Source organism: Rhamphochromis sp. 'chilingali' (genome assembly GCF_963969265.1).
Source record: "Rhamphochromis sp. 'chilingali' genome assembly, chromosome: 12".
NCBI lineage: Eukaryota > Metazoa > Chordata > Actinopteri > Cichliformes > Cichlidae > Rhamphochromis > Rhamphochromis sp. 'chilingali'.
The window spans coordinates 9,780,514-9,805,535 of NC_137939.1; the positions used below are offsets into that span (position 1 = coordinate 9,780,514).

Sequence of the window (25,022 nt, forward strand, 5' to 3'; positions counted from 1 at the left end):
AAGCATGTGGAAGATATTACAATGTTGTTAATTAACCTTGTTAAACAATGAACTGGAGCTGTTAGCACATTTCCAGATGAATAATGAAGACTTCAGCATGAATACGTCGTAGAAGTGGAAGGCTTTTACAGATGTGTACATTTCTAGGTTGAATGCCTTTATCTTCTTTGTTGTGCGTTTGTTTTTCTTTTTTCTAGATCGGAAACGCATTCCACCAGCTTCTCCTCCAGAATCTCCTCAAGGCCCCGGGGTAAGACACCGTCTCACCTATTGAATTTTACAGGTGACCTATAATACTGGCCAGCCAAGAAAGCTTCTCTCTAAAGTTCCAAGTTAATACTTAAAACAAGTAAACCCTTTTTAAAGCTGTCTTTTATACTCATACTTATTTCAAAAGGAACCTGTGTCAGTAGGTCCACACAGACTCTTTTACACAAACAATTAGTCAAAAGGTCAGTCCATTACCTGCTCCAGTCATCTGTCATTTATTTACCTGCACTAATGTTTGCAGGAACTTTGCTCTGTCTCAACTCTTTACTGAGAAAACATGTCACCCTTTAGCTGTTAACTGTACAAATTCCTCCAGCGGGAACATTTCAATTCTTTGGAAGCAGTCCTCTTGAAATTATATATTTAGAATAGCTTTAGCAGGGTCATGTTGGTTCTATGATAAAACTGGAATTGTTCATGTTGTATTCTATTATGGTGCACTGTTGAATGCTTGGAAATATTACAGCAGCAGAGGGGAGGGCACACAGGCTGTGTGGTTTACACAAACAATGGGGTTTTCTTCCTGTGACCCTGGCAATAAAACTTTTGTGTTTTATTCTGCTGTTACCTGAGTGAAGCAAGAAAAAAGCAAACGCAGTGTCTGCACTTTTTGAAAGGAACTGTTATGAATGCATTTTGGTTCAAAGCTGACCTGGATAGATTCCCGCCTGCAGAAAGCTCCTCTAGCTGCCCCTTGTACATGGACACAGCTCCCCTTACATGCTCTTTAGACAGGGATCATTAATTCTGAGAGACCCACACTTAGGTTTTGTCTGGTTTGTCGACAGAGATTGCAGGTCAGGTCTATAAATTTAAAAAGAAAAAAAAAAGTCAAGAAAAATTCATTATCTGACCCAGATCTCTCAACAACAGTGGAACTGGGAGACATAATTAAAGAAAGGCACGGGGCCTCTCGCAAACACCCCCCTCTCAATTCCCATCCTGTCACAGAATGACACTTTGTTTGTAGTCGCACTCACAGCACCCTTCATTAATGTGTAACGTATAAATACAGTGGCAGCGTTGACTTCTTTTCTCTAAGAAGAACATCACAACATGGCTTAGGTGTGCAAAGTGATGTCTGGACAAACAAAAACATTTCTAGAGAAATGTCCTTTGGACACACAAGGCCAAATGGAGATGTAGTGCACAGTGCCACATTTGGTGAAAACTAAAATTGTCATGCTAACTGTCAAGCTTGGTGGCAGAGGGGTGATGATTTGGGCAGTCCAGAGAGCTGTGCATAAACAAATACCTCCAAACCTCAATGAAAAGAAGTTCATAATAATGTGAGAGAGTCATACATAGAACGATTGCTTCAAAATAGAACAGAAAGTAACAGGACACTTAACTCAAAAATTTGAAGATGTAGAGAGTGCGCAGTCAGAATGGTACCAATCACTAGTGAATATGGTTTGTTAAAGGGTAAAATGTAAGCCATCCTCAGCATGAAAACGGCAAATGCAAAGACGAGGTGAGGTTCAAACATCAATGAACAAAGAGGACTTGTATATAAATATTAAATAATGCTAAAAAATGATAGAGTTATACTTTATGTCCTCAAGAACAATTAAAATGTTAATATGCTGGAGAAAAATTAATAATAAATGTAATTATAAGCAGCGATCAATACAATGTTATTGATTAAACTGTGTTATTATGACAAATGTAGTTTAGCTTAGAGCTCAAATGAATACGTTTTACCCTTTAATAAGCATTAAGAAGTATACTCAATCGTGAGTGCCGGCATTCTGTTTGTAGCATCATCCCTCAGCCTAAGTGAGAAGTGTCAGTGGAGACTGGGAGTTGTGATGGATGGTGCTCTCTCTCAGGATGAGGCCAGTGACACAGAGCGGAGGAGGAGGAGAGACATCAGCTCTGTTTCAGTGTTGGCTCTCTGGGCCAAAATGAGTCTGTATTGTCGACTCATTTTAAATTGAACCAGCGGGGAGCTGTGAGATCATCGCAGCCTTGAACTCTAGAAATCGACCCTCATTTTGATTAAACAGCAAGGGCGGTGGAAACCTACAGAGGGCAGCTCCCAGAGGTTGGGAAGAGACAATTCTGGTCATACTGGGCAGTTCTTTGGGGATGACATTAAAAGATGGTTGTGCTTAAATTAATCTACCATTTTATATAGAGCTCATGAGTCTTATCAAATCAAATTCCCAAAACATTCGGCCCCGAATTATTCTGAAAAAATAAAAATACAAAATTTGCTGACATTTCTGCATATTTCCACTGCAAATTAGGACGCTCTCATATCCTATTTTTCAAGGATTAAGGGTTAAAGTTCAACTGCATTTTCCCAAAAGGAGCAATTAACTTTGCTTCAGAGGAGGAACGCAAATCATAAGGCAGAAAAACACAGCCCAATTTTAATAAGCTGCTGATGTAAATTTTGGAGAAAAACAATCTGTGACCACAAGTGGCCATTACAGCACACTGAATTAATGGACAAACCTCATTCTAGGTTTAAAAAGATGATTTTTCATTTTTAAATGCCTTTCAATGAGTTGAAACAAAAACACTCCAAAAACAACAAGAGCAACGGCAAACATATGTCTTTAGGCTAGACAGAACACCTAAATGCAGAACTGTGAAAACAGGTAGGGTGCAGAAACAAAGAATCATCTATTTACAAGCTTAACAAGAATTCAGATTGTTTACCAAGTGTCTTTATAACAGAGGAAACCAAGAGAGCCAGGGGGAAAGGTTCAAAGTGGCAGCTTGTGGATTGACCAGAGGAGACGAGTTTAGTGAAGCCAGGAAGATTAATCTGTGGAACCAGGAGATCAGTGCAGCTCCAGAGCAGAGGTGGATAAGTGGCTGGAGTTTGGCAGCAACTGGAAATTTTTGTCTGTGGACAAAAATGAAAGTGGGTAAGAAGTTTAGCAAACAGATCGGTGCACAGGAAGGGCTTGACCTTGAATAACTGGGTAGAGGAGTCTAGGATCTGGTGATGTGGTGAAATAAGAACTGAGACAGTGTTTACGGTGTTATTTAAGTGACCTCCTGGCTGGGAGGTAGTCAAAAGTAGAGGGTATAACAGTTTGACAAAGCTAACTCTGGGCTTAAGTGTCAGATATTTTGAGATGTATTTTTAAAATATTATTCTGATATTTTATAATATCACGCCACATAAATGAGCCTCACTCCTGATTATGTAGATAGGCAATTATTTGCCACCATATCAGCCATCATTGTGGGGTTTTTTTTTTGGTTCTTTCACTTCTGAGTGGTCAAAAAGCATAAACCAAGGCAGCTTTAAGTAAACGGTAAATATTTAGCACATTCACATACACTCCTCGGCGAATAATGGTGAAAGGCAGCAGTCATTAGTGCCTTAGATGCTCAGTAGATATCTGGTGGGCATCCAGGATCTTTCTGAAAAAAGAAGAAACAGAAAACGGCGTGTGAATCAGTGCCACTGCTGTTGGCAGCCACCCTACATTTCATCAAAACTCTGTTAGCTGTTGCAAAATTCACAAATACAGTCTATCATTCTCCCTGTCTGTTTTCCTCACTTTCTTTTAAACATGTATGGAAAAAAGTGCTTGTTCAGTCTTATGATGATATTTTTCCCTGTTCAACAAAATTTTCCTTTTCTCTTCAACATGGCTGTCAGGTGCTGATTAATCAGTGGCATCCTTCTCTGAGATGGCTCTGTAAACAAGCTGCATGCTTTAACTCTGTGCGCCGGCATTGTGGGATCTGACAACTTTCTCTTGCTTGCATAAATTATTGATCTTTGATGCTCTCTCTTTGCCGCGGTGCAGAATGCTAAAGATCCTGTGGTATTTATAGCCAGCATTTGGAAGAGCAGCTGAGTTTGTTTGCCTCTGTTGATGATTTCTCTCATCAGGCTGCGGCCGTGTTTCAGGGTCGCGCTTGTGTTCTGTTGACCCAGGTGGTCTTGTAGTCTGGGGGCCAAAGGTGAGACCGTGTTTCAGTTTGTTGCTGGCAGTGGGCTTGTTCGACAGCAGGCACTTGCTCATTCGGACCTAACTTTTGCAGCCCTCCTTTGCAAAGTGTTGTTTGTGTCTCGTTCTTATATCAATTAAAACAATACTCAGGGTTTTGCTGCTACATTTTATTGTATGACTTTTGAAAATCTAATTATTATTGTGTACTTGAAACTCAATTTCATGCTTTGATGGAAATCACAAGTATATAGCTACTTTGTAGGTATGCCTGAACTTCAAATTGAACATCAGAAAGGGGAAGAAAGGTGATTTAATTGGCTTTGACTTTGGCATGGTTGTTGGTGCCAGACAGGTTAGCCCTAGTATTTCAGGAGCTGCTGATATACTGGGATTTTCCCACACAACCAGGGTTTTTAGGGTTTTTCAGAGCATGGTCCAAAAAGAGCAACTGTCCAGTGACCAGTAGCTTTCTGGGTGAAAATGACCAAATTACTTCAATAAAGGAAGGCAACAATAGTAATAATAATAATACTAATACTAATACTACTACTACTACTACTACTACTACTAATAATAATAATAATAATAAGCACTTTCAAACAAAGTGCTGTACAACTATTTGAAACTAAAGAGATAAATAAAATAATAAAAGCGATACATAGCAATACAAGTAAAAAACAGTAAAAATTTAAAAACTAAAAGCCATAGAATTAAGACATGTAAGATAGGGTGAACAAATGTGTCTTCAACTTAGTTTTAAAAAACCTCCACAGAGCATGCCTGCCTAATATCTTGAGGGAGGTTGTTCCACAGAAACGAAAAGAAAAAGCACGCTCTCCAATTGTCTTTTTTCTGGCTCTAGGAACCTTTAGAAGGCCAGAGTCCTGAGATCGTAGACCGTAGATTGTAAAGGTGTAAAAGGTCGGAGAGGTATGAAGGTGCCAATCCGTTTAAAGTCTTGTCGGTGAGCAGCAGGACCTTAAAATCTGCTCGAACCTGACAAGGTAGCCAATGAAGAGATCTCAGTACAGGGGTAATGTGCTCAAATTTCCCAGTTCTTATTAAAATGCGAGCAGCTGCATTTTGCACCATCTGTAGACCTCTAAAACGTTTCTTTGGTAGCCCAGAAAGAAGAGCAATACAATAATCAATACGTGAAGACACAAATGCATGGACAAGAACCTCTGCAGTGTTGCTTGACAAAACTTGGCTGATTCTGGCTATGTTCCTCAAATGATAAACGCCAGTCTTTGTTATCTCTTTTACATGAGACTCGAAGGAGAGCACCATGTCGAACCACACGCCCAAGTTTTTTACCTTGTCCCTGCAATTTATGACACTATCATCAATTTTCAAGATGAAATTTTGAGACAATTGCTGAAATTTTTGTGGCTCTAAATAACCATTCGTAACAAACAGGGTATACAAACAAGCATCTCTGAACACACAACACATCGCACCTTGAAGCAGACAGGCTAAATCAGCAGAAAACTCCACTGGGTGCCGCTCCTGTCAGTTTAGAACTCCTAAGTTTGCACAAACTCACCAAATTTGGACAATGGAAGACTGGAAAAACTGGTTTGAGGAGTCTGAATTTCTGCTGCAACATTCAGGTGATCTGGCATGAAAACATGAAAGTGGAGGATATTTTCTTAGTTTAGTGCAAAAGCAGCATTGTTTAAACACCACAACCTACCTGTGGTGGACATCCTTTTATTCGTGCAGCCAACCAATCTGTAGTAACTGTGTGATGCTATTGTGTCAGTATGGACCAAACTCTCCGAGGAATTGTTTCCAGCACCTTGATGAACCTGTGCCATGAAGAACCTGGTACTAGGAAGATGTATCTAATGCAGTGTCCGGTGATTGTACAGTATTGATTCAAGCTTAACTTGTTTTCTAATACATTACAATTGATGTTGTACACTATATACAATATGCAGGTTATAGCTTACTACTTTTTCTTCATGTGTACTTCATTATTCAGCATAAGTCTTTATTTCTTTTTTGAAATAATCTTTAAGTTTAAATCTCAGATAATTGTGTTATTGCACATGTATGTCACACATATGGCATGACGATGTGGAAAATCTGACTGGAAAATATAGAGTTGCATTTAGGAGATGGCACATTATTTGGAGCTCCTTATAGACGGAGCCTGAAGATTTTCCTGCTTTGAGGCTTTGAATTTGTGGGACTGGCAAGAACTGTAGCAAATACTGCGTGGGATCAGTATTTGTTAACAGTTAATATTATCTTGGAGAAGTGTGTCATGTTTGGTCTAGTTAAAACAGCAGAAGATGTGTTTTTAAGCCAACTAATATATATATAAAATCCTGCTTTGGTGGTATTGAGCTGAAGCCCCAAGAATGACAGCCAGTAAGAGAGCATAAGTCTGTACAAATCAAATGCTCGTGGCACCAGAATGCTTAAAATAATATAATCCATAACAACATTAAAATTCTGCACACTGTGCCTTTCCAGACAAGATAAGTGTAGTATACAGATTGACTGTTAAAGGGGCAGTTCACCCAAAAATCTAATTCACATATGTTTTTCCTCTGTGGCCTGTAATGCTGTTTCATGCCTTCATCTAGTCTTTTTGTTTGAGCTACCCAGAGCTCAGAATCTCTTTTGGATTTAAAAAACTCAACTCAGCAACAATGTCTTTTTTCCAGAAATCATGACCCAGTTACTCCAGAAAATCCGCAAACCTTTTATGTAGCAACTATTTTCATTCTCCGGTCAGAATCTTGCAAACAAAAGAAGCACTCAGATAGCTGAGGGACTCCATTAAGGGTTTCTTCTTGTACATGTCATGAGCATGTCATGGCTACATGGGTTTTTGTTTTTTCTTGTGTTATGTACACAACCCCCATCCGTTTTTGTTTTATCCAATTCAGGGTCACAGGGGGACACACACACACACACACACACACACACACACACACACACACACACACACACACACACACACACACACACACAGATAATATCGAATCACCAGTTAGCTGGTACCTGGAGAGAGCCCTGCCTGGGTGAACATGCAAGCTCCACGCAGCCTGTGAATTCGAACCCACGACTTCCTCGCTGTGAGGGAGCAGTTCTAAACTCGGCACTGTCCTCCCACCCACACCCATTTTTTTTATTTCACACCAAAATAATTGACTGTAGATGGATGGAAGATGTGTGAATCTAATTATGAGTTGTTCTGTCCATTTGAGCTCTAAATGAGACTGAATTTTGTATATATTTGGCAGCTATTTTTCTAATCATATTTAACATTCTTAACACAGTCTTAACAAGCTGCCAGTTTACCTCATTCTCTGATTTCCATGCTCTCTGCACGCCAGTTTATTTTACTATTTTTACTTGTTCAGCCTAGATAAAAATAGCAAAGATTGTTGGCACAAAGCTGGACCACAAGTTTAGACCCATATGTATACAGTCCTAGTATTGATCCTAAATATAATAGCCCAAAATATAATAGTCCTCAAATTGTTATGATGATCTACCCAACATAACAACACAGATACAATTAAATTCCCACACATTACGTTTAAGTTATTTCTGCTGTAACAGAGCTATATTTTAGGAATATTTTCACAATTTTGGTATTACTACTTATATATACAGTTGTATTTAATTCAGTGGTTGTCACTATATACTATAACTTGTGTTTCTCTACTGTTACACATTAGAGATCACTTGTCTCCCAGCCACATACATTCTTACTGAACTATAAGTACTAATGTTCACATTGTGACTTGCTTAGATGGCTATATGTGTGGTGCATCAGTAATATTTTAAACCTTCAGCTTTCTTGACTTCTCTGCCTGTTGTTCTCAACATTTCATCCCAGTAATCCCTGCAACATTTTCACTGGATCTCATTCGAAATCCTCCTCCCTTTAAAGCGACGCCTGACTATTATTTCCTTCCTGTGAGTCACATGGTGAGCTTGATCCCACATCAAGGCCTCTCTCTCTGTCTTTCTCTCTCCTTTATGTGCGCGTTCTGACACTAAGAGAGCGGGCAGATAAACATTCATGAAGCTTCTTGAAGGAATGATGCTGGTTTAGCATATACAGTGGATACGTGCAAAGTTAGGTCCTTGACTCTAATGGAAATATAATCGTGACAAATGGTCAAAGAGCACACAACAAATTCTGAGCTCAACAGTCTACAGGCTAACAAACAGTTATAGTGTCAAAATATCTCCTTGTGTCACCGGTACACACTTTCTTTCTTTTCCTGCCAGTCCTGCAGTGACTACCATTTCCCCTGCTTCCCGTCTTATTGGATCTTCTCCACCCACTTTACACACATGCTAATTCTGCCAGTAAACCTGCCACTACTGATAAAGGCTCAGTTTTTCTCCATGCGAGTCTGTTGGAGTTTCTTTTGTCATTGTGTGCCAACTGCTACCCGTATCTATTCCCACCTGAATTCCACCTGAATCTGCCTACCCGTACTTACTGTATCTTGCATTATTCGTCATTAAATTACTTGACTTTTTCCTTCCTGCCAGGCACATTGATTTGTAAGAGCAGAATTGGAGATTCTGTGTGTGTGAGGGAGGACAGAATCGTGAGCATCACAGATGATTTGAATATGCTGTAGGAATTATATAACTGCATTTGAGCAGGCACTAAGGAGGCTAAAGCTCAATATGAGTAAAGATGAGGTTTTGGTAGCTTATTCACCCTGTTACAGTACTAGGGCTGAACGATTATGGAAAATAATCTAATTGCGATTTTTTGCCCCAATATTGCGATTGCGATGCGATATGCGATTATTTTTTAAGGTCTTTGTCTTCTGTATTATTAAACAAAGACAAGCAATACATCATATAGTATGGCCAATACTATATTACATTAATTTTAAACTGTTCTTTCCTGGAAGACAGACCTCTGTTATGATGACATGAGGTGATGCATGAATTGATGACTGACATTTTTATTTAACTTCTTCAATCACAACAGTATATTTGAACATACACAATAGTTTATTTTTAGCTTACAAACATCTGAGCATAAAGTGCTGACAAGGAACCCTGGTGTAAACATTAAAATGAAAGTCAGTACAATGTGCAGATTGCAGAAATATACATAAACAAAATCAGTGGCTTTACCACACTCAGTTTTTCGACATCTGTGAACTACTAGACAGTCATTCAATTAAAAAATAATATTAAATAAATAAAACTAATAAATAAAAAATACACACATCTTACTGATCTCTGCAGTCAGTGGAGTTTAATAAACTCGGCCGTCTGCTTCTTGCTATCTAAAATATAACCAGACACTGGTGTAAATTCTCGACTGTCTCATACTTCTGTTTAATAAGTTTTCTGTTTGACGTTTAGTCAGCTGTGTGAAAACCAAGGAGGAACCCACCCGGGGGATTAATAAAGTTTTATTTTATCTAATCTAATAACTTTAATCTCAGCCAAACCGATTTACTCACGAACAAACAAAACACTGAAAAAAGCCCAACAATAACATTTTTAGGTTGTCTAAGTGACTTATATATTACGTTTAACCCGAGCAGCGAAACTCCGCGGTGATCTGAAAATGATGTGCCGGGAGTTGTGCCGTTCTCGGCCGCATCAGTAACCCTCGAGCTCCCGGCTAGCTGTCGAGCTGGTGGGTAGCAGACGCCTCTGAAAACGTCGAAGCACTTTTGCAAATATGGGATATCTTGATAAACCGAGCAGATATTTGATGTTTACACAACTACTTTCTCGCCTGAAAATATGTTAAAAGTTTATTTTGTGACCCAGAAAGATTAGTATGAGTAATTTTAAAACTTAGTAGCGGCCGCCATTGCTGGAAACTGGAGTTTGGCTGGGCCGCGCTATGAATTCTGGGATATGGTAGTAATTTGGACAGCCTTCGGCACGTCGCTGTGACGTAATCGGTCTACAAATGCGGCCTCAGGAGGATGCAGCCCATGAATTTGGACATGTCCAGAGTATAATCGCAGCCTTTGCGGTTAGAAAATTGCACTTGATCATGTCGCGATATTATCGCAAATGCGATATATCGTTCAGCCCTATACAGTACCCCTTGCCCTAACTGTCAAAATAAAAGCTTCGACAATAGACTGTAGTGTTATACTACGAGACAGAGATGTAAACAGACCAAACAGTGTTTGTTGTGCTGTATTAAAATTAACCATTCACTGATCTGATCTCAAATATATATGCAGGCGAAGCCTTTACAACAGAGTCATTTTGGAATTAAAGGTTATTGCAAAATAGAAAGTAGCTCCATATAACGATGGCTGTGTCAGCTTCCTGATTATTGCTGTTTCTAGGGTGTCCTATTTATTCTATTGTCATGAATAATTATAATTATTTGCATGAATAATAAATAAAATGTTTAAATGATTTAAACCATTAAACATGAACATACATAGCTGGTGCTCATTGTAGCTTCCAAGCACAATCCCGTACTCAGAAATCTAATAAGCCTGATACGGGGTGTATGGATTTAGTGTTGTCTAATCCCACTCCATGGGGGATTAAGAAAACTAATATTGTAACAAAAACAATTTTCATAATAGACACGCTGCAAATCTGAGGATCAGTCGCATCTCAAGAATTTGGCTGTCCATCCTTCCACAGTGCCAGTCCACACTTCTATTATAACTCGGTTTCCTCACGCAAAGCAGACTGAAGCAGCACTCTGAATTTGTTTCGTGCTCAGATCTTTCGTCAGCAGCACGTATTTCCACAAGACACATATGTACGCATTCACACATACTCACGTGCAGGTCCCATGAAACTAGAAATGACACACTTGGCTGTCAGGACAGACAGGCTGAGGTTAGAACATTGGCAGCCGCAGTTATGCCACGTCTAATTGCCTCTCTCCGTGTATTCTCCTGTTGTATGTGCGTGTGTGTGTGAGATTCTCTCACGCAGAGTCGTCTGCCTTCTGTGTGCAGACGTGATGACTCAATGTGAGATCGCATGCATGTGTGGATATGTGATAGTCCACTGGTCTTAACATTTGAGGACATTTTGACTTGATCCCAACAACCGACTGCTCATATTTTGGTTTACGCCCACACCTAATATAGTCTTTAGAAGCGAGGAAACTATGAGACTTAGCACAATTCAAAATGTGTCAAACCACTTTGTTTGAAAATCTTCCATTTTTGCTCTGTTTAGGTGTCATTTCAGTTGATTCCAATTAAACCATGTCCCATATGTTCCATCAGTGCCACTTTCCTAGACAGATGGCAGTATTTAAAACTTAAAAAACAACAACAACATATATCTGGTTCTATATGCCAGCTCTTTTTTAATTAACAACAAAAATATTTCAACCCTGATTAATTTGATGGCAGTCTTAGTTACTGTGGTGGCAAAAAGTGTGGTTTAATGCCTCCCTTGGCAGCAGTCGGTCCTCGAGAAGCTCCGTCGTCAGAAATACACAAAAGAGCAACTGGTGTTTAGTCCTCAATCAAACAAACACACACTGTTTCAATAAACAAATCTGCCTTTTCCCATCATGGCGTGAGAAATTGATTTATTTTGATTTCGCGCCGCACTCAGCAAGCACATAACAGGGCACATTAAAGTTGGTTATCTTGCTGAGAAGTTGGAGGTGTGCAGCCTGTCACCTGCAGCTCTTTATCAACAGCACAGTTGTTGTTTGTTCTTGTTCCATTACTTTTACAGTGGTGACAAATATCTTGTTTCCTATGGCATCTTCACAGAAAACGTCTAAGCTGTGGCTGTTTTTTCATATCTTTGATATGTTGAGGAGAACACATGGTAAGCTAACTGGAATCTAGCGCACCCAGGTTTTTCCGTAGCAACAGGTTTCAAATAAGCGTTGCAATTTAACTAGGACACCAACACATTTTCAAGGGAGAAACAGAATCAGGTATTCTTAGTGTGATTTTTTTTTTTTTGTGGTTTTCTATCTATCTAGCCTGTCTTTTAAAAAGTGGATACTTTTCACGCAGAAGTGGGAGAAAGCTCTGTCTCTTCAGCATCAGGTCATCTGTTGTTTCAAACATTGTTCAAACTGGCAGACCTTGATTTCTAAATGTGATCTTCCGAGAGAGATCAAACACTCTATTTCAGAATCGATATTGAGGAAATCTGATTTATCGGGGGGGCATCTATTTTTCCATTTTCTAAAATAGTTCTGTCTTTGGTTTGTTCACTCAGTATTATGCTCAAGATCACATTGCTTCACTGAATGTATGGAAACATGTAATGAGTTTGATTAGCTGCGTGATTATGGCTAAAAATGATCTTTTAATTGTACCGTTGTATATAAATTTTCTAAATTAATCCGTTTTAATTAATCTTTGCAGAAAAATAAACCTTTATTTACCTGGCCTAAATCTTTTAGAAAGAAAATTAAAAACAAACAAACATTTGACTCCATTCGTTGTACCTGCCTGTTGGAAGTAAATATAACTCACCAGCTGTGAGATCCCTCTCTATTTCCCCTGTTACATTTTGCATACAGTGCAGATTTTGCCACTTTAGAAAGATAATTGCTCGAGGGGATAACATATCTTTTGTGGAGTATGTTGACCATTTTCCTGACACCTTCGTTACTCACTGTGTTTATTGGTCTCATGTGTGGCCACATGGAATGTGATTGGTTGGTGTTTGTGAGGTGGATGGATATACTGATGTGCTGCACGGACTCACTTTCATGGATGTCTGAGTCTGCCTTGGTGCATTTATTACACTACAGTTTGTGATGTTTTTTAGGTGGTTTGATCAGTTAGTTGTGTTGCTTTGCAGGCACAGACACACAACTTTACAGCACTTTTTGTATATGGTTTGTTCTTTTATTAACATCACTTGCCCTAAATCCGAAGTTTTTCCAGAAGAATCCGCTTCGAGGGACAGGCTCTTAGTCTTGTGCTGTGCCAGGCATTTACATTTTGTTGTATCTCTGTCTTTTAATGTTTAATTTACTCGTCCAGACTAGTCCAGGATACTCCCGGCTGTGATGGGCACTGATGTTAGGAGTGCTTGATTTGCTTTTGGCTTTTTCTGCTGGTGGAGCAGAAACTCTCATGTTTGTTTAATTGTACCAAGCCAAAATCATGATCAAGATCAAGATTTGATTAGTTGTGCAGGGTGAAGTTTAATGTTTTTCCAACATTAAAGCTACTTTATATCATTTTAATAGATTTTTGTCTTTATAGGGTTTTTTTGTATTTCTCTATTTAGCCAATGTGTGGACATTCAATAAAATTGTGTGGTTGCATCTGTTCACTTATATACTTGTTGCTTGGACACATAGCTAGAATCGTGGGCTGTGTCTCTGTGTGTCTTCAGCACGCAGCTACAGTGTAGCCACACATCTATGAAATGAATACTAGCTATAACCAGCAGTTTGTGAAGAAGTACCCTGTGTCACAGAGACACATCAGAACTTGCTATGTGAAGTCTTCCTTGTTTTTTTTCTTGTTGAGGATAAGATTTGAAGAGAGCAGGGATGTCTGTTGTAGTTCATTTTAAGCATTTGCATTTGCAGTGTCCTCAGAAAAATACCAAAGTGTGTTAGGCCAACAAAGCTGTGGGTGAGTTAGCAATTCTTCTTTTATTGCTCAGTAAAGTTCATTGCAGTATCTTTATTGCCATCTAGAGAGCCATTTGTTTTGAGTGTAGCAGATTCAGTATGGGTCACAAGTGAACTGAAAGGCCCATTATTAAGGAATACTGCAGTTCATTGACAGATTATTTTTACCATTATAACCTTTTCTCTCTTACTTATCAAAATGACTTCCAAAGCTGAAAAAATATTCTGTAAAGCTCTGTCGGAGATTGAGCGAATAAGCAACGCAGCACTGATCCTACTAATCTTGGCTGGCAGAGTTGTTACACTTGTATATTTTCTAACTAGTTTTTATTTTTATTTCGTTTTGACCTTTTGTTTTTTGTTTTTTAATACAGTTTAGTTTGAGTTAGTTCCCAGAGTGGATTTTCTTATTTAAATTGACTTTTTTATGATTTGGAAATGTTTAGTTTTAGTTTAGTTTTTATAAGTTTCACTGTTAGTTTTTGTCTTTTTATTTATTATTGTATGGAGGATGTGACAGAGGCAATAGTTACGAAAATTAGTGCATATTTCACAATAACAACACATAACTTTATGAAAGCAGTTGACCGATCCAGAGTGTCAATAAACATGTGTATCCATCATATAGTTTATTTAGTATATAGTAATAAATTTATTTAAGTTCTAAAACAACTAAACTAAAACAAAATAATTTCACAAAGTTTTAATTTCTCGAATGCTTTCACATAATAACCTATGATAACCTTGACATGCAGGATTCAGTGTGCTAAGTTAATTCAACACACTATAAATTATTTAAAGGAACAACAGTATCACTTTTGGAAACTGGTTTCCCCAAATGTTTCATATAATTCTTTTTTTTTTTTTACTTTGAAATGTTCTTTACCTGTATTAGGAAAAAAGTTAACATTAATTGTCTAACTTTCAAAAAACAAAAATATCCAAAGCAGGCATCAGGGATAACATCTTTAGATATTTCCTTATATATTACGACCTGGTCTTTGTCTTTTTATTGATCTGAAGAAAGAGGAGGCGTAATCATGAGAATGATAAAGTGGTGTTTTCTCAGAGAGAACTTTTACTTTAATGACTCATGCAAACATTACACAGTTTACAAAAACTGTATGAAATAGATTCATAGTTCATTTACACATATTGTCACTGCCTCAGACAAACTAAAATCTATAATCTTTTTAAAATGTTATGTATATAGCTGACATTCACTAGTACAGCCCTCAACACGGAACACAATTAGAAACATTTATTGATTATTGATAGAGTACAGTGGCTGTATGGTAAGCAATGATCGAAGCCTTAGACTAAGTTTTGTGGAAGGACTCAGTGAGGACTGCTGTTGGCTCCAGAGCTGGGCAGATCTGAGGGGGGACTGAGAAAGATGGAGGAAGAGTAGGGCACATAATCAAGTACAAACAGGCATGTACACAGGGCAATTACTGTATAGATGTACAGTCTGACGGGAGGTGTATGAAGTCCCTTTTAACCCGTTAACCTGGTAACTGCTTCTGAAGTTAAGATGAGTTATGTCCAACTGGTTAACCATACGTTATTATTCACACTTTAGCGCCATAACCTCTTTAAAAACTTTGTGACAAGTTGTATTGTTGGCTTAAGCAAGTGAGCGCTACATTAAATTTTGTTTTGCAACTTTTGGATAAAACAGTTTGTTTTGTTTTTTTAGTTACTGGGAAAGTGGAAATGTTAAAGCATCGGAGAGTGCAGTACATTTTAAATTTAATTTGAAAACGTTCAGGTTTGCGGTCAATGAGCTGTGGGAGAATGAATGTGGCAGCACAGAATTTTCATACACTGATGAAATGTTTTCTCTCCTTCTGGGGTTGCTGATTGTGTGTTCTCGAGTTAGAAACTACCATTGTTTCATTTCTTTTGAGGGTATTTCATTGTGTACACGCTTTTATTTGTCAGGTTTTGATTTACTATCTTTTGTTGTTATCTGCATGTCATTAGGAGCCTATGCACAGGGACTATGCATGAGAATGAGCTTTTAGCTATATTTGGTATAATGCATATATTCTGCATTTTCCCTGCTAAATAAATAAATAAAGCATTGCCTTTTTCTCAAAGACAATAGAGGATTTGGATAAGTTTTAGTAATCATTTCACAGTAGCAAACAAAAAGACTTTTACCCAAAAGGTAGATAAACAAACTTGGATAAAATATCTCTTCACAATCCGATGCAATAAGCTGTCACCTGTCTAGGGGACAATGGTGCAGATTTGAATGTGATGGTAATTTGGGGGCCATTTAATTAGATGTATTCATTCTGATCAGAGTGTATTATTATGAAAAGACTAAAATAAGACAAAGGATCAACATAACTGGGCAGAAAGAAACATTTTTTTAGAAGGAGCTCAGAGAATAACAGCTGCTCTTTAGCTTAGAGATATAAACAGTATCATTTGGCTATCTGATCAAGATGCCACCTGTCTGCCTGTGGAGGCCCATCTCTGAGGAAACCTTTAGGCAGACTTAGTCGCTGCAGTATAAAATATCCCGTGGAGTGTGGGAATGCCTCGAGATACCCCAGGATTAGCTGTGGGGAAAACCGAAGATTAGAGCAATTCACATGTGAAATGTATTTCATACTTAATATTATGGTGATTGTGGAGACACGTCTATAGCTCTGAAGTGTCCATATAAGTGCAATTCTACAGCACTTATTCCATCATTGTTAAATAACAAAGTTGTGTTATACACGCCACTCCCCTGCTTTTTAATTTTACTCCTTCTTTGACATTCCTCACTGGTGTTCTTTTGATATCAGTAATACGCTGATATCATATGAACAATTTAAAAATAAAAGTACTTTTACATTAAGGGCAGTTAATTCCAGTGGGAAAGAGAAACGAAGCATAAATAAATATGACAAATTACTTAGAAATCAAGTAAAGGTGAGGTGAGTTTTATTATTTTCACTCTGCATTTACAACAGCTTCAAACAGAAATTAAAATGGGAAAATATAAGAAAGAAAATGCTATTATAACATTCAGAATAAACACTATATTTGTGTATTGATGGATGTCCGAAATGTACACCATTCAGTGTATGTACCACTGAATGTAGGTCTTTGGAGGCATTTTGAATTACATTTCAAGTCCCTTATGAGTAATGATTGATATTTCTACATGACACTTTTTGCACAATACTTAAGATAATCATAAAGAACGATGGAAACAATCTCACAAGTCAGTTAAAGTTGACCTGCGGGAGGATGACAGCGTGCAAAAAAGCAGTAGTTTTGGAGGCAGGTAGAGTGATGAGGGTTTATAAGTGTCAAAGCATTGTAATGGGGTGTTTCCATCTCAGACAGCACATGTGTCTCTCTGGTGTAAAGTATATTTCTGAGCCCTGTTGCTCATAATCATAATAATAACAGCGAATCATTTGCATTGTTTCTCCGCAGCTCTCACTGTCTCAGCTGGCAGCTACTTCACGCTACCCGACCATCAGCCACTCCAGCTCGGCGTTGCCGTGGCAACAGTCGTTTCCTTCTCTGCTCCATCCTTCCCCATTGGCATCGGCCCACCAGCTGTCACATGTCGTAAGATTTCCACCCCCGTTCGCTCACACGCGCACCCACAGAAACGCACACATCCTTCACACACACACACTCACGCGCGCTGCAGAAAATACACAAACACTAGGTGAAAGTAAGTCATAGATACATTTACGAGGTGTACATTCAATCATAGCGAAGACGCACAATGTCGTACATTGTCCGCTTCTTCACTGGAGTACAAAGCCACACTCACCTTTACAGCACTCAGCTACCAGCTCATACCCATGTACCCATGGAGACACAAACACACACACATCCTCTAACCTGAACTCCAGCCCTGCACACTCTTTGTCTTTGGAGATGCTGGAGGTGCCGAAGCGGATTCTTTTCATCTTTAGAATCAAAAGAAACATTATTTTTTCACTTGGATTTTCAATTATTCTACAAAGACTGCTTTTTTTTAATAAGGTACTCACTGTTCTACGTCAAACTCATGTTTTGACTAATTAGGAAAAAATATGTTTTTACCTACCCTGTCCAGTACTTCTTTTATTGGTGATTGGTAATTGGTAACAATTAGCTGTTTTCGTGTGTAAATCAACCCTCCATTTGAAATACAAATTCTGGCAATAAAAAGTTTTTTTTTTTAATGAATGCCTTTTTATCAAACTCTTTTTGATTTAATCCCTATACTTTCCAGTGAACTAACACAGAGATAATAATGAAAATTACATCAGAGAAAAAAACATATCCGACTGGCTCTAAATGCTAACAAGCTTTATGCATCTGAACGCAAGTCCTATCATTGCAGCCAGAGGATTCACTGCAGCGTAAATGAGGAAGCAAGCTATACTGTTCTGATTTGATTAACTTTGCTGAATAATTTCCTGAAATGATGCAGGGCTAACCTATTCCCTGCAGTTGTAGGTGTTTGCTGCCGCGAATTGCCTGCCAGACTCATTTTGCCTTTGAAAGCTGCCTTGTCTTTGCTAAATTAGACTACGTTCACCCACAAATATGCATATATTTGGAAATATGCACATTAGAAGCATTGGAAGAATCTCATAGAATGGCGAGGAAATCATAATGCTGTAATCCTGGGATTAACCCTGAATCTTTTTCAGCTTATCGAAATCAGTTTTCACATCCTTATATATGCACATTTGCTCTTTGATGTAGAAAAAAACCCCACATAGCATATTGCCCTTGTTTGAGAAGTATAGGGATTTGTTTGGCTGCTTGTAAACAGTTTCAGTTTAGTCACATCCTGCAGCTGGGGATGGACCGTTTTCTCGAAATGCAGGAGGCACAGGGCATGTTTATTTCTACTTTTATGTTATTAGTGATAATCAACTTAAGCCTGTCACAAGTAGTCACAATATAAGCTTTGTTAATTGCAACTGGAGTGTTGTTGGTTATATCTGCTGTGAAGTTTCCAAAGTGCTCACTGTTAATACATCAAGTCTGCAATGCCACTGAGCTATAAGGGGAAATGCACACACTAATCGTTGCCATGGTTATAGCTCACACAGAGATCTTGACCCTGCCATCTTGATGACTCTGTTTTTTAAATCTTGTTTTGTTTTTCTTTCTGGAAAGGAATTCACATCGGCAATTATGGTGCCTAACTGCAAGGACATTTGAATATCATTAGTTATGTAATATTTTGTATTCTTTTTAACTTAACCCCATGTCTCCTGTCTTTCATATGAGGACAGAACTGGTGGCTAATGTAGTATCTAGTCCTCTAATGTACAGGTGACAGTAAAGCACTGTGGAAACACCATTGCAGATTTGTTCAAATTTAAGCGTACACACCAGCAAATGTGTTTGCTTGCCTCCCCTTTATTATCACATTATCAAATCAAATCAAATCAAATCACTTTTATTGTCACATCACATGTGCAGGCACACTGGCACAGCACATGCGAGTGAAATTCTTGTGTGCGAGCCCCACAAGCAACAGAGATGTGCAAACACAACAACACAAACGAGCAAAATACAAGAATGGCCAACCTGAAACTAATAAATATATGTACAATATATAATAGTGTATGCATTTCTGGATGTGTATACTAAATATTTTTCTACGTGTGTGTGTGTGTGTGTGTGTGTGTGTGTGTGTGTATACACATTTTTACAAATTAAATAGTAAAAAAAAAAAAAAAAAAAAAAATAATAATAATAATAATAATAATAAAATATATAAAATATACAGAGTTGAATATGTGCAAAACAAGTGGCATTTATATACAGTGTGGAGTGCATAATGTTGAAGTTCCAGTAGTGAAGCTGAGGTGTCTATGACGTGTTCAGCAGTCTGATGGCCTGATGGAAAAAGCTGTCTCTCAGTCTGCTGGTACGGGACCGGATGCTGCAGAACCTCCTTCCTGATGGAAGCAGTCTGAACAGTTTATGGCTGGGGTGACTGGAGTCCTTGATGATCCTCCCCGCTTTCCTCAGGCACCGCTTCCTGTAGATGTCTTGGAGGGAGGGAAGCTCACCTCCAATTATCCGTTCAGAGCACCGCACTACTCGCTGGAGAGCTTTGCAGTTGTAGGCGGTGCTGTTGCCATACCAGGTGGTGATGCATCCAGTGAGGATGCTCTCAATGGCACAGTGATAGAAGGTCCTGAGGATGCGGGGGCTCATGCCGAATCTTTTCAGTCTCCTGAGAAAGAAGAGGCGCTGCTGGGCCTTCTTCACTGTTTTGTTTGTGTGTACTGACCACGTAAGATCCTCAGCCAGATGTACTCCAAGGAACCGGAAGCTGCTCACTCTCTCCACAGCAGCGCCGTTGATGGTGATGGGGGTGTGTACTTCTCTGCACCTCCGGAAGTCCACTATCAACTCCTTTGTCTTTGCGACGTTGAGGGTGAGATGGTTGTCTTGACACCAGTGGGTCAGGGCGCTGACCTCCTCCCTGTAAGCCGTCTCATCACCGTTGGTGATAAGACCCACCACTGTAGTGTCGTCCGCAAACTTCACAATGATGTTGGAGTTGTTAGTGGCTGTGCAGTCGTAGGTGTAGAGTGAGTACAGGAGAGGGCTCAGTACACACCCCTGTGGAGCACCAGTGTTCAGTGTGATGGGGGATGAGGTGATGCTGCCCAGTCTGACCACTTGGCGTCTGTCAGACAGGAAGCTAAGGATCCAGCTGCAGAGGGAGCTGCTCAGTCCTAGATCCTGCAGTTTCCTGTCCAGCTTCGAGGGAACGATGGTATTGAATGCTGAGCTGTAATCTACAAACAGCATCCTCACATACGTGTCTCTCTTCTCCAGGTGTGACAGGGCAGTGTGTAGTGTCAGGGCTATGGCATCATCAGTGGACCTGTTGTGGCGGTATGCAAACTGTAGAGGGTCCAGTGAGTCGGGTAGTGCAGAGCAGATGAAGTCCCTGACCAGCTTCTCGAAGCATTTGCTTACGATGGGGGTCAGGGCTACAGGTCGCCAGTCGTTCAATGAGGAGATGGTGGAGGATTTGGGTACAGGGACGATGGTGGCCATTTTGAAGCAGGCTGGGACTACAGACAGAGAGAGGGAAAGGTTGAAGATGTGCGTGAACACTCCAGCCAGCTGAGCCGCGCATGACCTGAGGACGCGGCCGGGAATCCCGTCCGGACCAGTAGCTTTGCGTGCGTTCACCTTCCTGAAGCACTTCCGCACATCCTCCTCAGACACAGTGTGCGCACATTAGATTGTAGGGGCTCGTTCAGTGCTGCCCTGGACTGTATACCTGCTTTCAGGTATACCCCTTTCAGCATAGCTGAGAAGTCCTGCGATATTGTAACTAGTCAACTACAGCTTTAATGGATTTCCTTCATATTTCATGCTCAAAATCTATATATCTTAAACCATGAATCATTCTGCAGAAATAAGCCAGGAACTAGGAATCAGACTTACTGGAAGGATCAAATATAATAAGAAAGACAACATGGCAGAAGGACACAATACAATTTCATTTTGAAAGACAGACTAGGTCGTGTTGTGAAATTGTCAGAATAACTTTATCCACTTTTCTATCTATCTAAAAGTAGGAACATCTTGTACTTACTGGGCTACATTCCAAGAAATAAGCTTCATTTATACCCATGTTCTCTCATTCACACAAGTTGTAATGCTTTTTATTTCTTTCCATATATATATTTCAAATCTAATGTCTGTTTCTGGCAACACAGCAGCATTTCCTTTTTTTAGTAATAGGTTAGCTTGGCACCTACAGTTGCACCGGTTGGCTTCCAACTGCATCACAGAATGTTTTACATTAAAGGAAAACTGAATGTTAAATTATTTCCGTTACTATATGTGCATCAATCCCAAAACAATAGATGTAATAATTATTTATTATAATTATTGTTCTACAGTGTAGAAGAGTAGCACATACAGGGAGTGAGAAGCTTTATTACTATGAATTTTACTATGTTATGTTTTTACATAAGACATGCTGTATTATGTTCTTTCATAGTGTATATAACCTTTCTTTAAAGGTCACATTCTGCTAGCAGTTTGAAAATATTACCTTAAATGCAGGCGACTTGTTAAAGTGCCTGACTTTGGTTGCTTGGTTTGTACTTTCTAAATGCCAATACTGTAGAATCCACTGCTGGATTTCATATAGGGCAGAAAACACTGTCAACATTACTGTGTACTGTGTATTTCCTTGGTCTCCGCGCTGGCATTTCATTCTGTTCTGATACTGTAAGCAAGTTTCTGAGACTCCTTTTGCGTATATTGAGTAATTAAACTAGATTGCAGCGTTTATTGTTTAAACCTCCATTTGTCCTTGTAACCTTACACCCTGAACTCACCAGCCTATAAAAAGTGCTCGTATGTCATCACACTCCATAGGTTTTATGGTAGCAAGTTGAGATAAAGTATAACTCAATTACTCTGAGCCTTTAAAATGTGTTAAGACTTCTACATTATGCATTGAAATTCTCTTAGGTTATTATATTGCAGGTTGTTTGATCAGAGAATAACGGTGCATATGTAGGGTATGTTGAATATACATATATATAGTAGCACGACTTTGGTCGAGGTTATTACCAGCACGTTTGACGGAAAGCCCAATAATGCTCAGCCTCGCATGGTGTGTAATAGGCCAACTGAACCATGCACATGTATCAAAGACCAGGGGAAAAAAACAACTGCAAAATGACACCATTAGCACTTCTTAGCTAATTATCTTCGCTAATACCCCTCCAGCTGTGTGCCTGTCAATGACAATGAAGTGGGGATTAATGTTTGCCACAAAAAATGTAGAAATGTTGAACTGATCCACAGGCAATTAACTGTGCTGTTTCTTTTCATAAATATATTGTAAAGTCGAGTACTGTAAAGCAGCACAATGCAAACATTGGTGATTAAAAATGCAAAATGCACTCTTAAAGAAAAATAATTTAACTTGTTATAGGCTGATTAAGTCATCTGTGCTTTTTCCTGAACTTACTGTCATTGGCCCTTCCAATGCTTCGGCAGCCTTAGCGTGACTATAACGCTGCCTATTGTGCATTAGCATTGACATATTTATCCTTTAAAACGCTTTTTATTTGCCCCATACTGTTTTCCTCTTGTATTCTTTATGGAAAAATGTAAATTTGGGTCCCATCTTGACAGATTTTTTTTTTCTTGAAAAACACCAAAAATCACAATGAATTGACCCTGACTGCATTGTGCACTTATCCAGATTTTAATTTATCGTATCCATCTGGACAATTAGCAGCCAGTGTCGTTCAGTGATGCCCCAAACTATGACAATCAATAATCTACTAAATTGAAATGATGTTTCTTTATTACGGTGACTGTGAGCATTTTGACTCAGGACCACATAACCTGTCCTGTTCTATTAGAGCAAAACATTTTTGAAAAGTTCCCCTGAGAAATGCACAATTTACTCCTGTTTAAATAACATTTGCTAAAGCCCGCAGCGTCCAGCTGTCTTTGTTTCTGACACACTTTGAAAGAGTTGTGTGTCTGCGGTGTATATTGATGGACAAGGCTATTTATAGTCTTGTGACTCATAGATAAGCTTTGAGGATCAATGCAGACATCCAGTAAACCTAACCAGAGTAAGCTCTTTACGTCCTCCGTGACATATGGCTGCTGTTTTTTAAAGATATGCATTTCCACTGTAAGTGTGCGGTTGGAACTGCTTTTCAGAGTATTAGGCAATTTCCTGAATCAGTTTTAGCTAATCCACCACAAGCTTTCATCCTATTGCCTTGTAAATATAATCCAAGTCTCCATAATGCAGTATACATGCTTTCCATACATCAAGGTGACAATAATGTTTTGCAAAGCAAGTCCTCTTTTGATTCCTTTCTGTCCATAACCGTAATACAGTTCAGTCAATTCACGTTGCTGCACATGGCTTCACTGACACGTGTGTGTAATGTTGTTAAGGAACTGGCTGTGTGCCATTCTGTATAATACGTCTGAGTAAGTTATCGTGGTAAAAACAATAGCGTTGACGTAAAATCCTCATGTACTGCAGCCAGTGGTAATCTCATTTATTGGATTATGCATTAATCATTCCTTGCTTTGTTATTAATGATTTTTATTTCAGGCCTGCTCAGCTGTCAGCAACTTCGCCCACCTGGAGATGGACCTTCAGCAAAGAGGAGGTGATTCAGCTTCACTTCATGATGAGGGAGACCAACTTCAGGAGCTGCCCTTCACCCCTGTCCATGCCCCTGTCATTACTCTGGGGATGAATGTGCCCAGGTGAGCCCAGTCTGTTGTCTGCCTCACACACGAGCAATGATGTGACCCAGAAAGAAAAGACTCTTTTAAAAAAAAAAGTTATTGGACATCAACAATAACTTTTATAAAAGTTTGAAGATCCCAAATCTCTGCAATGTTCAGTTCAGTTTGCCCAAGGCCATTTTAAGGTAAAGATCTCATAATGTTATTGAGAGAAAACACAAGATTAATTCTCAAGAACTTAGCAACACTGAGGAGAAAAAAAACTCCTTTATTGGAGGAAACCTGTGAAACAAACCGCAATTGGAAAGGCAGCCATGTATCATGACCACTTAGGGGAAGGGGGACAGTGGAGAGAGTAAGAGAACCCAGAGAAATAAGAAATACTGACATCAGATCAGTGTATGAACTTAGATCATGATACTGAAGGTTGAGAGAGAGAAATACCAATGTAGAGAGGGTTTCTACTGCTAGGATCCTAATTGCTGAGGGTTCTAGCTTCCATTTTACTTTTGACAACTTTAGAAAACACATGTAAGCTAGCACCCTAAGAGTTTCTCTATTTGGATGATCTACTACTGTACTGTGAGCTCTGTAAGACTTGTTCATTAAGAGCTTGTGTGTGAGGAGAAGGATTTGAATTTACACATCAAAACACGCTTAAAACAAATGAAATGCCAAATGGCCATAAAATATTACCAGTGTCTTTTTTGTGTGTGTGTTTTATCAGCTAATGTTTTATTTTACTCCAAGAGTGTCCATCATGTTTTAGGATAGCCTTCCTAAAACATGATGGATATTCTCTTAAAAATGTAATATTGTGGCATATTTTTTCATGCTCTCTCCACTGTGCATCTGAATCATCATTACTCATGTTATTGTTAGTCATTTACACCGGTCTTTAATCCAGCATGTGGGACCGCTCTGCAACCCAAAGCTATCTGTGATCCTCTGTAAGGAGGATATGGAGGCTTTGTTGTTGGCGTCAGCTGTGCACCACAAATTGCAATAAAGGC

The 25,022-nt window shown here is 39.1% G+C and overlaps 1 protein-coding gene across 3 annotated transcripts in view; it reads left to right on the forward strand.

Annotated features, from left to right (window-relative positions):
- The window catches only part of nphp4 (nephronophthisis 4), a 184,706-nt gene that overhangs the window by 95,527 nt on the left and 64,157 nt on the right, over positions 1 to 25,022 (forward strand). For all 3 annotated transcript variants that reach the window (XM_080899956.1, XM_080899957.1, XM_080899958.1), the window contains 3 exons: positions 198 to 250; positions 17,209 to 17,346; positions 23,870 to 24,027. In XM_080899956.1, coding sequence (XP_080756082.1) covers positions 198 to 250; positions 17,209 to 17,346; positions 23,870 to 24,027 — 349 coding nt within the window. The remainder of the gene's footprint in view (positions 1 to 197; positions 251 to 17,208; positions 17,347 to 23,869; positions 24,028 to 25,022) is intronic.